Source organism: Salvia splendens, chromosome 8 (genome assembly GCF_004379255.2).
Source record: "Salvia splendens isolate huo1 chromosome 8, SspV2, whole genome shotgun sequence".
NCBI lineage: Eukaryota > Viridiplantae > Streptophyta > Magnoliopsida > Lamiales > Lamiaceae > Salvia > Salvia splendens.
This window is the reverse complement of record NC_056039.1, coordinates 15,201,876-15,214,898: the sequence shown is the minus strand read 5'-3', so window position 1 is coordinate 15,214,898 and position 13,023 is coordinate 15,201,876. Positions and strand designations below refer to the sequence as shown.

The 13,023-nt window shown below is 41.9% G+C and overlaps 2 protein-coding genes across 2 annotated transcripts; one reads left to right on the top strand and one right to left on the bottom strand.

Moving 5' to 3' along the window:
* LOC121746211 (WD repeat-containing protein WRAP73-like) lies at positions 1 to 6,152 on the bottom strand. Its single transcript, XM_042140140.1, has 6 exons — positions 5,832 to 6,152; positions 4,823 to 5,311; positions 4,023 to 4,244; positions 3,868 to 3,940; positions 1,131 to 1,241; positions 1 to 556 (listed from the first exon to the last, which is right to left on the bottom strand). Exons 1-6 carry the CDS (start codon positions 5,946 to 5,948, stop codon positions 189 to 191), a joined length of 1,380 nt encoding a protein of 459 aa, XP_041996074.1. The 5' UTR covers positions 5,949 to 6,152; the 3' UTR covers positions 1 to 188.
* Positions 6,153 to 10,450: 4,298 nt separating this feature from the next.
* Positions 10,451 to 11,931, top strand: LOC121745821. The gene is made up of 3 exons (XM_042139769.1): positions 10,451 to 10,609; positions 10,737 to 11,762; positions 11,851 to 11,931. The coding sequence occupies exons 1-3, from the start codon at positions 10,451 to 10,453 to the stop codon at positions 11,929 to 11,931; spliced, it is 1,266 nt and encodes a 421-aa protein (XP_041995703.1).
* The last annotated feature ends 1,092 nt before the right edge of the window (positions 11,932 to 13,023 follow it).

Genomic DNA, 13,023 nt, shown 5'->3' with positions numbered 1-13,023 from the left:
TTAGATGTTAATCAAATACTACTTGAGATCATAAATCTGTTCTTAAACTTCCAGCTACATCTGAAGAAAACTAAATGCAAATAATTCAACCATGTGATATACAGTGTTGAGTTCCTACACTACATCTTAGAACACTTTGATACATCTTAGCTGTAAATGAGTTTGCAAGTAGCAAGCTGAGTCAGACATCAATCATCGGAGCTGTAATCGCTGGATTCTTGCAACAGGGGCACGGCAGCACAACAGAATGAATCTTTGTCTTTCAGAATAAGACAGCTCCCGTCCAAATTCCATTTCAAGTCGAGGACAGATAATTGAGGAAACGGAGCGTTGATGCAATAAGCACCTGAAGGGGTCCACATGTATAGATTAGAGCTTCCGGTGCATAAAACTAGACGACAACATGTGGAATCCCAAGCCGCAGCTCGAACTGGATCTTTCTGTATCAAGATGGCTGCGAGCTCTAGACGCTGCACGTCCCATACCCAGACAACTGTTGGCATGTTGTCGTTGCGTGTACACATGTATTGGCTGTCACTGCTCCATGACATGAGTCCTGTAAGGGATTATCATCAATCTCAGCAAGTGAAATCTAAATATTCAGAATGTTCAAGACAATAGCAAAGTAATTCAGTTTAAAACATCCTTGTATGACCACAATAATATGCACTATTTCCTTTTTAGTTCGTCTCACAAGAATATGCACTTTCTAATTTTGGAAACTTTTTTCTCTCTATTGAGTTGGGACTCATTCTCCACTAACAATACTTTAATTACTTTTTTCTTTCTACTTCTCTCTTAACCAATTCTGCATTAAAACTCGTACCCAACCAAAACTGCATATTCTTGTTGGACGGATGAAGTATCAAATTAAACTGATATGCTACTCATGAGTAGAGGTATAAACTTGCTGAAACTGACATGTCACATCAAACAGAATAAAGCATTTGTGTTTGGCGGGATATAACGCTCCATGAAAGAAAAACGCAAGTGTACTCTTCAATGGGGACAAAAGGATGAAGTAAATCAGATGCCAACAAAACATGCAATCCTTAAGCTTTAGACGGAAACATAGCACATGCTAAAAGAAAATTAAACAATATAATAAGTCACATGTGTTCGGCCCTCACCAATTCCTTGTTTGGGGTTTGGTTTATCTGCAGGAGGCTTCTGTGTAGGAAGAGTAACTGGCACCTCCAAGACATCATACCTAACTTGAATGCATGTCTCGGCGCCATTATCTACAGATGAAATCATTTGGGATTAGCAATGAGCTACGCATAAACAGAAAGCAATAGGCATAAACAAAGCTATACTTGGAAATTTTCATCATGTCATTCATAAAGAATTCACTGGAGAAGTGTAGATATCTGAAGCAGTTGCATAATAAAGGATCAGATTAACTAAATAAATTTACAATCAATTTTGGAGGGAAATATTACATGTGACTATTTTATTTGTTGAGAAGCTGGGCTAGAGAACCTCTATACTAACTAACTTATGTGACATGATGATAATTAGATTTTCAGCAACAGTTAATTTTGATGGATAGTGTATCCAAATCTAGCAAAAAAATGGTATTGTGGTAATCAAATAAATCATTTTTCACATCTCCTTAATGAGGACAAAAATGAATAACGCCTTGTGTTAGTTGCTTTACTGACAACTTTATTTTGTGTTGATACTTATAGTTGGTACTTACTAGAAGTTGATCAAATATAAAAAGGTCAAAAAAAACGCAACAAATACATTGCACTTCCCAACCCAGGATAACCTAGTTGGAAGCACAACTGACTTGTTAACAAAACTTAAGAAATTGCAAAACTTTCTCCGCATTTTATACAGTAGTTCAAAACCTCTAAGAGCATCCACTACGCGTCCCGCGCACGGCTCGCGTTCCGTCCCGGAGGGACGGTTCCGCCGCGGGACGCGTTGCAACGTTCGTCCCGTCCCGTAGCCCGTAGCCGCGAGACAAGGGACGCGCCGTCCCGTCACGCGCCCGGGCGACGTGTCTCGCCCCCGATGCATGCGTGACGCCCACTCGCTGGCCCGCGAGTGGACGTCGTCACGGATGACGTAATAATTCATTTTTATTTTTAAATTCGAATTTTAATAAAAAAAAAATATTTTTTAAAGGGTAATGTTACTGTTAATTTTTTATTTTCTTTTTTTTTTTTATTTCTCTCAAATCCTCTCTATAACCACTCCAATTTCATCTTAAATCAACTCAAACAAATGGATCCTCTTGAGCAAATGCGTCAACTAATGGAACAATCACTTGAAGAAGATCGACGCCGAGAGGCGGAGGAAGCCGCGCCGCCTCCACGACGCTCCCGGACATACATCCATCGCAACCGGGAGGAAGCCGCCGCAAGGTTAGTATGCGACTACTTCTGCGATAACCCGATTCGGGAGAAACCTACTTCCGTCGCCATTTCCGCATGAGTAAACCGCTATTTCTCCACATCGCGAATACTTTGGCTGCCCGGGAAGAGTTCTTCCGAGAAAAGTTCGACGTGGTCGGGCGTCCCAGCCACACGACGCTGCAGAAATGTACTGCAGCAATCCGTCAGCTTGCGACTGGACAAACGGCCGACATGTTCGACGAATACCTCCACATCGCAGACACCACTGGGCGCATGTGATTGCTCAAATTCTGCAAAGGCGTCCGGGCTGCTTTTACCGACGAATTTCTTCGGAGGGCAAGCACGACCGATTGTCAGTTCCTCCTCGACCTGCACGAACAAGTGCACGGATTCCCCGGGATGCTTGGCAGTGTCGATTGCATGCATTGGCAATGGAAGAATTGCCCGGTGGCTTGGAGGGGGTCCTACACAAGCGGCCACAAAGGCACCCGCCCAACCATTGTACTCGAGGCCATTGCCGACTACCGGCTTTGGATCTGGCACGCGTACTTCGGGGTCCCTGAGTCGAACAACGACATAAACGTGCTCCACCAGTCCGACCTCTTTACCAAAGTTTTGGATGGTAAAGCGCCGGCCATCAACTTCGTCGTCAACAACCGGCTGTATAAAATGGGATACTATCTCGCCGACGGCATCTACCCGAAGTGGCCGACCTTCGTGAAGACGTGCATCAGGCCTGCGAACCCAAAGCAGGCTCTTTTTGCGCAGAAGTAGGAGGCTGCTCGCAAGGATGTGGAGAGGGCGTTCGGGGTTCTCCAAGCGCGCTTCAACATCATCAAAGCCCCGGCTCGTTCGTGGTTAATGGAGAGCATGGTCGACATCATGTATACGTGCATAATCTTGCAAAACATGATTGTCCAAGACGAAGGACCCGAGGTGGGAAATTGGTTCGACCCCGAATCCCCCGGAAGCTCAACCGCAAGTAGTCCGCCGGGAAGTGGAGCGCATCCGTCAATACAAGAACGGTTGTCTATTCGGGCAAAGACACGCGACTCTAGCGCCCACGCCCAACTCCAAGAGGATCTAATTGAGCACATTTGGGAAAACTTTGGCGGAGAAAATTAAATTATGTCTTTTTTATTTTTTTAGGATTTTAATTATGTCCACTTTCTATTTTTTTGAATTTTAATGTTGTTTTAATTTTAATAAAGTGTGTTTGTTTTAATTGAATTGGGTTGAAAAAAAAAATAAAAATGAAATTTAATGAATAGTAATTTAAGGGACGGTTAAGGGCGGGAGCGTTGCAGGTTCCGTCCCTTAGTTAAGGGATGGAGGAATAAAGTACAGTGGGGCCTCAAATAGTAGTTTAAGGGACGGTGGGGGACAGCGTAGTGGATGCTCTAAGCAGCTGCATTTGAACAAATAAGGCACTGCAGAAACATACTGTTCACAGTCTAATGAAGCAGATGAGTTTTCACGATCAAGAATGATGGGAACTCACCAGCACTTCTTTGAATAAATTCATCACTCAGTGACAATTCTGACATGTCAAGTAGCAAGGGCTCGTCTACCTCCTGGATAATGGAAAGGATTGAAAACTATAAAAGAAGAAAAAGTAATACATGACCATAAGGTAAATGTTACAATTTTTCCAACCTTGAAAACCGCAGCAGCACAAGGACCACGGACATTAGATAGATGTGTAAATTCTGCAAACACTTTCCACGTCAAGTGATTTAAAACCCGTATCATTTGGTCATAGCTCCCCACTGCTAAGAATTGGCTACAGGGTGACCAAGAAACACTTTTGACTCCTAACCCACTTTCATATGCCTGATACTTAGACAGACACCGACCATCGGGAGAATATATCAGAACCTGGGAATTGTAAAATAATATGAAAGAATTGTCGTTAGTAAATAAGGCACTGAACTAAAGTTATGCATGCTTATTCATTGAGGTCATCGATTACTAGTGATGCTCATTTTTTCACAATATGAAGATCAATGGCCAGGTACTTATAAGGAATACAAAATAATGCCAAAAATAGAAGGCAACCAAAAAGAAAGAATCCTTTTGAATTCTAAGTTTCAATTGTTCACAGAAAAAGTAATCATTCAGAGACGCAGCAATGGGTGTATAGTTTTCTCCAGAAGTAATGAAATAAAAAGATACAGTCATGTCTAGAATACCATAATACATGGTTCATTCTTCTCTTTTAACAAAATCAAAGCCCTATGTTTTGGGAATGCACACGTGTGAAAGTGGTGTGGTGTGAAAGATAGATGGGTATCAATCATGTGGGTGCAAAATGAGAAAGCAAGTTAGTTTACCTATTGTGGGTTTCACAATTAAGCTCATTATTTTGGATGATTGATAGTTATGAGCCACAGCATACAGATTTAACTTATGCTACCAGCCAAAAGACAATTTCAGATAGTGGCAATAATGTGTACCTTGTATTCCAGAATGGAATCCCATATGACTATTGCACTATCATCAGGTGACCACTGAATATCAGCCAAATCCAATGTGTCTACAGCAAAAACACCCATAATTTCCCACGTATGACAAGAAAGGAGATTAACATAGTCTTTGCAATCACGCCTAGTGCATATAGCTGCAAATTTTCCATCTTTGGTAAATGATACTCCCTTAGAACCATGCTTTGGCCATTGCAAATGTATGCATGCAGTGTTCAGCAATGACCATACAGTTAACCGCAGCTGAAACTCAGAAGTTGTTAGTATGTGGCGACTATCAGGGCTCCACCTTGCATACGAAATACCAGCAGGACCCTCATCAATTTTGCATGTCCATTCCGGCTGAGCCAACGACCATGCTTGTAGCATAGGCCTCTTATACAGACCGCAGAGTATGTACTCGGAATCAAGAGCCCATTCAATGTACGTTATTTTGTCCAAGCACGAGAACAATTGCACCACCTGTAACACAACTTAGCCGAGATAAATCCCAAAACTCAAAGAACCAAAATATACCTCAATGCAGGTAGCCCTTTCATTAGCCATTAAAGTGGGTATGTAAAATGTAGCACTGATTTAACACTGGATATCATTATTATCTCTGAATTGGTACAGTAAACCGAAAGAATAACTCAGATGCACCTCTTCCTACTGCACAATGCACATAATTATTGCATTTTCTATAGTCAATTTCAGTACAAAACATTAAATTTGCTAGACCATCAAAGCGAAGACTGATACAAAATTCTTCAAGTCTTAAAGATAGCAAGCAATTATATCATTACTCATTAATTGGGCTGGTTTTGCAAGAAATACTGCTGGATTGTATATTTAGTCGAGAAATACTGCTAGTTACTGAGGATTTCAGGGTTCAATACTTCCAAATTTCAAATCACACAGTAAAATACATGTATGAAAAAACCAAAACCCCCGCCAACTCTTCTAAATACCGAAAATTGTAAAAAATTAGAAATGTAGGTACCTTGAGTGTGTGAACATCGCGAATGACTAAGCGATAATCGACGGCGACAGCTAGAAATGTAGCGTTGGGCGAAAATGCGCAGGGACCCGTCTGTTTAAAGGTCTCGGTGAACTCCATTTTAATAACAAATTTAAATTAAAGAAAAAAAGGGGGTTTCAGCTAATTTGCAGTGTCGAGCATTGGGAGCGAGTAAAAAGAGATCTGTGGAGAGTGGGAGGGTAGAACTGAAAAGTGAAAGGGGCGGTGAAAGAGATTCAAATTTGAGAAAGTGCAGAAGATATTCCGTTGAACCTCTCTTGATAGATTTTTGGGCGTAGAGGATTGCTAATATACTACTCATTACTCATTACTAATCATCAATCATTATAACTTCCAATATTCAATCCTTCACCTCACAACATTAATTAGAGCATCTCATACGGTTATAGCCCAGCCATAGGCTAACCATAAACTCCTCATGTCACATCATCAGGACTAAAACTCCTCCTGCCACATCATCAGGACAAGCAACTGGACAAGCAATAGGCTAACCACAATAAACAAAATTATAAAAAATAAATAATTAACAATCACACAAAATACGGAATTAAATTTACAACACAAATACGGGAAAATTCAATAATAATATTTAAATTAAAAAAAAGTACATTAATAAAAAAATTACATTAATTAAAAAAACCCATCTTCCACACACGAGCCCCCGCCTCCGCCTCACTCCTCGTGGTCATCGCCGTCGTCACCGCTGTTGTCGCCGCTATCCGGGACCCCCAAATCTGCAGCATCTGAGCCCGCGTCTGAGTCCCCCAACTGTGCCGAGGCGGCATCCAAATCGACCCGCATACTCTCGAGCATTGAGTGAAGAAACCTCTTCTCCACGGGTCAGTTCCCGCCCTCCATTCAGCTAAGATCTTGTGCATCTGAGCCCGCGTTTGTTGACGCGCGAAGAAGGCGAGCTCGGTTGGCGACGTGCCAACAGGGGGGGATGCCGACTGGACCTCCTGGGACCCCTGGGCGACCCCCCTCGCTACCCGTTGCGCCCGCCTTTGACCAACCGGGCGAGTGCGGCGAGTAAACGATGGAGGGGATGGGAACTACTGAATATCCTCGGGGAGGTCGTGGGAACCGCCGCCGCTGCTGCTGTAATCACCGGCATAGTTCAGTCGTTGCTTCTTCGGTCAGCCAACATCGACACAAGCCCGAAACTTCTCGGAGTCCATCAGCACCTCATAGCAGTTCCAGTATGTGAACTCCTTATAAAGCCCGGGCAAGGGGAAAGCTTTCTCCTCTATCCTCTTGCAGTCCTCGTCAGTTTGGCCACTGGTCTACATGCGGAGGGCGTTGGTGTACAAGCCCGAAAATCAGGAGACCGTAGCCCTGATTCGGTCCCACCCCTTCCGGCACACCTCCTCGCTGTGTGGCCCCCCCTCCGGGCAAAATGCCTTGTAGGCTGCTGATATTTTAGCCCACAAGTTGACGATCCTCTGATTGTTCGAATGGAGGGGATCATCGCAAACACTCACCCAAGCCTTGGACAACGCGACGTTCTCCGCATCCGTCCACTTTCTCCGTGTCGGGCTGTCTTCATCAGCCGGCTGCGACGACTCGCTGACCACCCTTTTGCCCTTCCCCTTGCCCTTCTTCTTCTTTGGTACGCCCCAACCCCGCCCTACTTCCCCCGTTTGAACGGGAGTGTCCGCATCCTCGAGATCTATCTCCAACTCCTCTAAGGAGAAAGTATCATACCCAGTGAACTGAGCCTCCGATGGGGTCGATGTGTGCGAAGAAGCAGTCAAAAAATCAAAACTGGGGCGATGATCTGCATCCTGGGCTGCATCCCCGGCTGCCCACCCCGCCCTACTTCCGTACTTCCCCCCGACGTCCTACTTCCTGGGCTGCATCCCCGGCTGCCCACCCCCGCATGATCTGCATCCCGGTACCCCCTGCCCGCCCTGCATCCCCTGCCATCCCGGCATACTACTCCCGGCTGCCATCCCGGGCATCATCTGCTGCCAAGGGTACATGTTGTAGTACCCAGCCATCGGACCCCATCCACCTCCCACGGGTACTGTGGGAGTTTGAGACCCGCTCGTCACTGGAGTATACTCGTTGTTGTTCTCCATTTTGCTTTATTGCTCTTGTACAGAAATTAAGTGAGAGAGAAAACTCGTTAAAACAAGCGGTGCGAATGAAAATGACGTGCAAATCGCGTATATATAGTATTTCGAAAAATTTAAAAAAAATTGAGTTGGCCGATCGCTCGACGATCGGGAGCCTGCAATGGCGGCCAGCCGACCGGCGAGCGGATCGGCGAGCGCCCGAAAATCGGCGCCGGGTCGCCGATTTTTTCACCGAAACACCGCTCGCCTGTTCCAATGGTTCGACGAGCGGACCGGCCAGCGCTGAGAATCGGCTAGCCTGTCCGCTCGCCGCCATTGGAGATGCTCTTATGATTTCACAGAAGTTATTAAACAAACAACGCACAGCCCCACCATTCATTCACCTTAAATCACATTTTTAAAGGACTATTTAATACTACTATATGTTATTCTATTTATTTATTATAGTATATTTTAGTTAAACGCCCAAAAGATTTTCAAATAATAAAAATATATTAATAGATAAATATATAGTAGTATATATTAAAATAAAGCATATAATATAAAAATATATTTACAGATAAAAAAATATAAACTATTTATAAAAAGTATTCATAACATTATAACAAAATTAAAATATTATAAACAATAAGAAAAATAAAAGAAATAACAAAACTGGAGATGTGTGGATGAAATAGAATAACATATACAAATAAAGAAAAATGTATCACTAAATGCAAAAGATAAAAAAGGCAAATAAGTTGAACGAATAAATAGATCTTGATTTCGTTCGATCAACAAAACATATGCATTCATAAGTGAACATGTGTTGACTTTTGCTAGAAAGTCTAAAAAAAGAAATATGAGTAATTGTAAATCAAAGTCAACTCAATTTTCATTATGTACTATGAATTTAATTACTTAGTAAAAAAGACTTTGAAAATTTTGTTTTCCCTCTTGAGTTGAAGTAACACTAAATGTATGATCTAATACCAAGAAAATAACACATAATATATGTTCGTATTAGTAAAAATTTTAATGTGATGCAATATTGTTCTTATTTAATAATGACTTTAATTTAATTTCACTTCTTATCATTATTTATTGATGTTTTATAATTATTATTTGGTTCAGTTAAATTCAATTTATACACAATTCAAAATTTTGTGAAGTCTAAAAAATAGAAATATCAGTAAATCAAAGTCAACTAAATTCTAAATATATATAAATATAATTACTTAATGAAAGAAATTTTAATTTAAAAATATATACTCCCTCCGTCCACGAAAAATATGGCACTTTCATTTTCTGCACTCGTTTTAAAAAAATGATAATAAATAGTTAAAGTTGAAAGAAAGTAAAGTACGAGAGAGAATAATGTAGAGAAGTCTATTGTCTATATTATTCTCTCTCTTACTTTTCTTTCTCTACACTTTAACTATTTATTATCATTTTTTCAAAACAACTAAAACAAGTGCAGAAAATGAAAGTGCCCTATTTTTCGTGGACGGAGGGAGTATTATATAAAATCTAATAAATTAGAAATCCAAATTAAAACTTAGCTTAAAATATAATAATAGAGACAACACTCAAACTAAAATTCTACTCCCTCCGTCCTCAATGAATATGCACTTTGAGAACGACACAAATATTAATGTAAAATTGGTAAAGTAAGAGAGAGATGGAGAGAAAAAGTAATTAAAGTATTGTTAGTGGAGAATATGTCCCACCTCATTAGATAGAAAAGACATTCCAAAACTAGAAAATGCATATTCTTGTGGGACGGAGGGAGTATTTAACTAAAAAGAGTGAACTGCACCAAAGGGCCCTGACTTTTCGCCTTGTAACATCAGAGGCCCCTAACTTTTAAAAATACCACCACAAGGATCTGACAAAACATATAATCACAAATCGTGTTTTTTCGGACCATTAGACCCTCAGGGCCTGTAAGGGCAAAATCAGGCTTTTGCATGGCCGTCAGTGCTGTGTCAGCTGCAGCACTGTTGACGGGACATCGAATTGCAATTAGTGTGACAGGTTGCATTGCTTGTTGTCCCCTATTATTTTCACACGCATGAATTGCAATCGGACCTGCATTGAAATTTCATAAATTTTTGCCATTCCAAAACATTTCGCCAGGCTTCTCTATATTTTTTCCCTCCAATTCCACCTTCACTTCATCAATTTATCATTTCGCCAAAATAATTAGCCTCTGCCGCCTCTGCCTTTCACGCCATTTTAATCCTTTTCATCAATGGCTCCAAAACGGAGACGAAGTGCTGCTGGAGCGTCCTCCGCTCGTAATTCTACTATAAAGCCGAATTGGAGCGGACGCACCCTGAATCCAGCATTCATATACATTATGAGAATATGAGGGAATCTGGTGCCGTTGGACCGAGATTCATGAGGTTTTACTGCTGTCTAGGGCCACTGAAAAAAAGATGGAAGGAGTTATGTCGCCCGATTATCTTCTTCGACGCTTGTTTCTTGCGAGGGATGTACAAAGGCCAGCTAATGACAGCAATGGGGATTGATCCCAACAATGGCTGGTGGCCGATTGCTTGGGCGGTGACTGAGGCCGAGAGTTATGTCCAGTGGAAGTGGTTCGTGGAATACTTGGCCGATGACCTAAACTTGCATGCAAATGAGCCACGTTATGTGTTTATGTCTGACCAACAAAAGGTAGGCCATCCGTTATTCCAATATTTTATCATGTACGTGATATGTGATTTACTTTTATTTGTAATTTGTTTAATAAATTATGTACTGAACTGTGATTTTGTGGTAATGTATTGTTGTGCTGCATCAGGGCCTTGCAAAGTTGCTTGCTGAGGAATTCCCACAAAGCGAGCATCGCTTTTGTGTTCAGCACATATACAACAATTTTAAGAAGAGATTTGTTGGTGAAGATTTCAAAGACCGGTTGTGGGAGATTGCCTCGAGTACCACCCTCGAACAGTATGTGGCTTTGATGGATGCTTTGCAAACCGAATATCCCAGTGCACACCAGTGGCTTTCTGGAGTAGCTCCCAAAGAAAAGTGGGTCAAGGCCTTTTTCTCTCCACACACCTGTTGTGATGTGATCCTGAACAACATCTGTGAGACATTCAATTCGAAGATTGCATTGGCTCGCGAGAAAGTAATTATCAGCATGTTGGAGGACATTCGAACAAGTCAAATGGAAAGAATTCAGATCAGAGGCCAATGGATCAAAAGCTACGATCACGCAGTCCCGCCTGTTATCAAGGAGCTTGTTGATAAGTGGTTCGCGAGGGCTTCATCGTGGAAGGCTAGATGGAACGGACAGTCTTCGTACCAAGTGTATGGGCCGTCTGGCCAATATGTTGTCAACATGCGCGATTTTACTTGCTCTTGCAGATTGTGGCAGCTAACCGGAATCCCGTGCACGCATGCTATCGCAACTATCAATAAGAATGGCGACGACGTGACGCGATTCGTTTCCCGATACTATTTGAAGTCAACAATGATCATGCTGTACGAGAATGTCCTCTACCCCATCAATGGGGTAGCCAGTTGGCCGAAGAGTACTGCGGATGGTTCAGTGGAAATGGCACCCCCGAGGTCAAAGCGACAGCGTGGTAGGCCGAAGAAACTGAGACGTGAGGAGCCCCAGATTCGTCTTCATGCAGATGGAGGTGAGTCATTGCGTCGCACCTTCATGATGAAATGTCATCGGTGCGGTCTAGAAGGTCATAATAGGAGGACATGCAGCAATGATCCTCGGACAGATGCCCGTTCTCAGGTTGGGGAGACTTCGCGTGAACATGGTGACAGTACTCTACCTGAATCGTCAAACAATCCCCAACGCCAAGAGGTACTATGCAGTAAGCATATGCAACTATATTACGTAATTGTACACAGTGCTTAAGCATGTATACTTACCACACTATTAATTGTTGCAGCCTAATGTTTCGAATCCGAGACCAAGCAGTCGGACAAGGACTCATCCTCAGAGATGCGGCCGCCGCGGTGATCAAGATTGATGGCCTTTACTTATTAACGTTGGTTTGTTTCGGATGGGTTGAACAATTTGTGTTAGTGATGATATGAATAGTATGATTTGTATGGTACAGACTATTTTGTAACAGACTAGTATTTTGGTGGAAGTAAAGTTCAGTGGAAAAATTTTGGTGGTGGTATTTTTGTGGATAGCGTACGTCGCTTTGTGATTTCAATCATATTTGAGTAACTTCATTTGTGATTTCAGTGATAGTTTGGTAGTATTCATTTGTGTACATGGTTTGTGATTTCAATCATATTTGAGTAACTTCATTTGTGATTTCAGTTTGGTAGTATTCATTTGTGTACATGGTTTGTGATTTCAATCATATTTAAGTAACTTCATTTGTGATTTCAGTTTGGTAGTATTCATTTGTGTACATGGTTTGTGATTTCAGTCATAGTTGTGTAACCTCATTCGTGCTTTCAGACATAAATGAATAGCAACAAAGCAAAGCGTAGTCGATTAGGATTTCAGTTTGTGATTTCAGAAATGAACCACGGAGTGAACACGACATAGCATTGTTATAACAGTAGAAAAATTACAATACATAAGAACAAGATTGTGATTTTTAAGCGACGGAGAGTTGTTGCCATCTGACCAATTTTCACCGCCAATGCGTCACACTCTTCAGTTTTCATACCCAGTTGTAGCTTCAAGTCTTCAAACTCCACGGTTTTCAAGCGCAATTTCTCGTGCAGCACACCTTCGAGTAGAGATTTGCTTCGAAGTTCAGCTTCGAATTGGTCTCGCTCAAGTTTCACTCTCTGAAAATAACTGTCTTGACTTGGGGATAGACTCGCATCAAACCATCGAAAAAACTTGCAGTCATCGTCCTGCATAATAATTTCTCATTAATCTTTATGCCAACAAAATTAATGGACAACACGATCAAAATACATGGTTTTAACCTTCCATATAGGGCAGCGATAGTAACGTCTACCCGGGTTAGCAGCCGTCCTAGATGTAACGAGCTCGGCCTCAAGATCGTGATTACACTTCACAATTTCTGGACGAGGCCGATTCCAATTGAAGCTTGAGCCGAACGATTGAGAAGAAGAAGAAGAAGACATTG

Excerpts from the sequence above, each read along its gene's own strand:
- LOC121746211 (XM_042140140.1), bottom strand. The coding sequence starts at position 5,948 with ATGGAGTTCACCGAGACCTTTAAACAGACGGGTCCCTGCGCATTTTCG. Across the intron at positions 4,245-4,822 it reads ATTCCATTCTGGAATACAAG|GTTCTGATATATTCTCCCGA; the intron begins GTACACATTATT and ends TACAATTCCCAG. Across the intron at positions 1,242-3,867 it reads ATTTATTCAAAGAAGTGCTG|ATAATGGCGCCGAGACATGC; the intron begins GTGAGTTCCCAT and ends TTTCATCTGTAG.
- LOC121745821 (XM_042139769.1), top strand. The coding sequence starts at position 10,451 with ATGGGGATTGATCCCAACAATGGCTGGTGGCCGATTGCTTGGGCGGTG. Across the intron at positions 10,610-10,736 it reads TTATGTCTGACCAACAAAAG|GGCCTTGCAAAGTTGCTTGC; the intron begins GTAGGCCATCCG and ends GTGCTGCATCAG. Across the intron at positions 11,763-11,850 it reads ACAATCCCCAACGCCAAGAG|CCTAATGTTTCGAATCCGAG; the intron begins GTACTATGCAGT and ends TAATTGTTGCAG.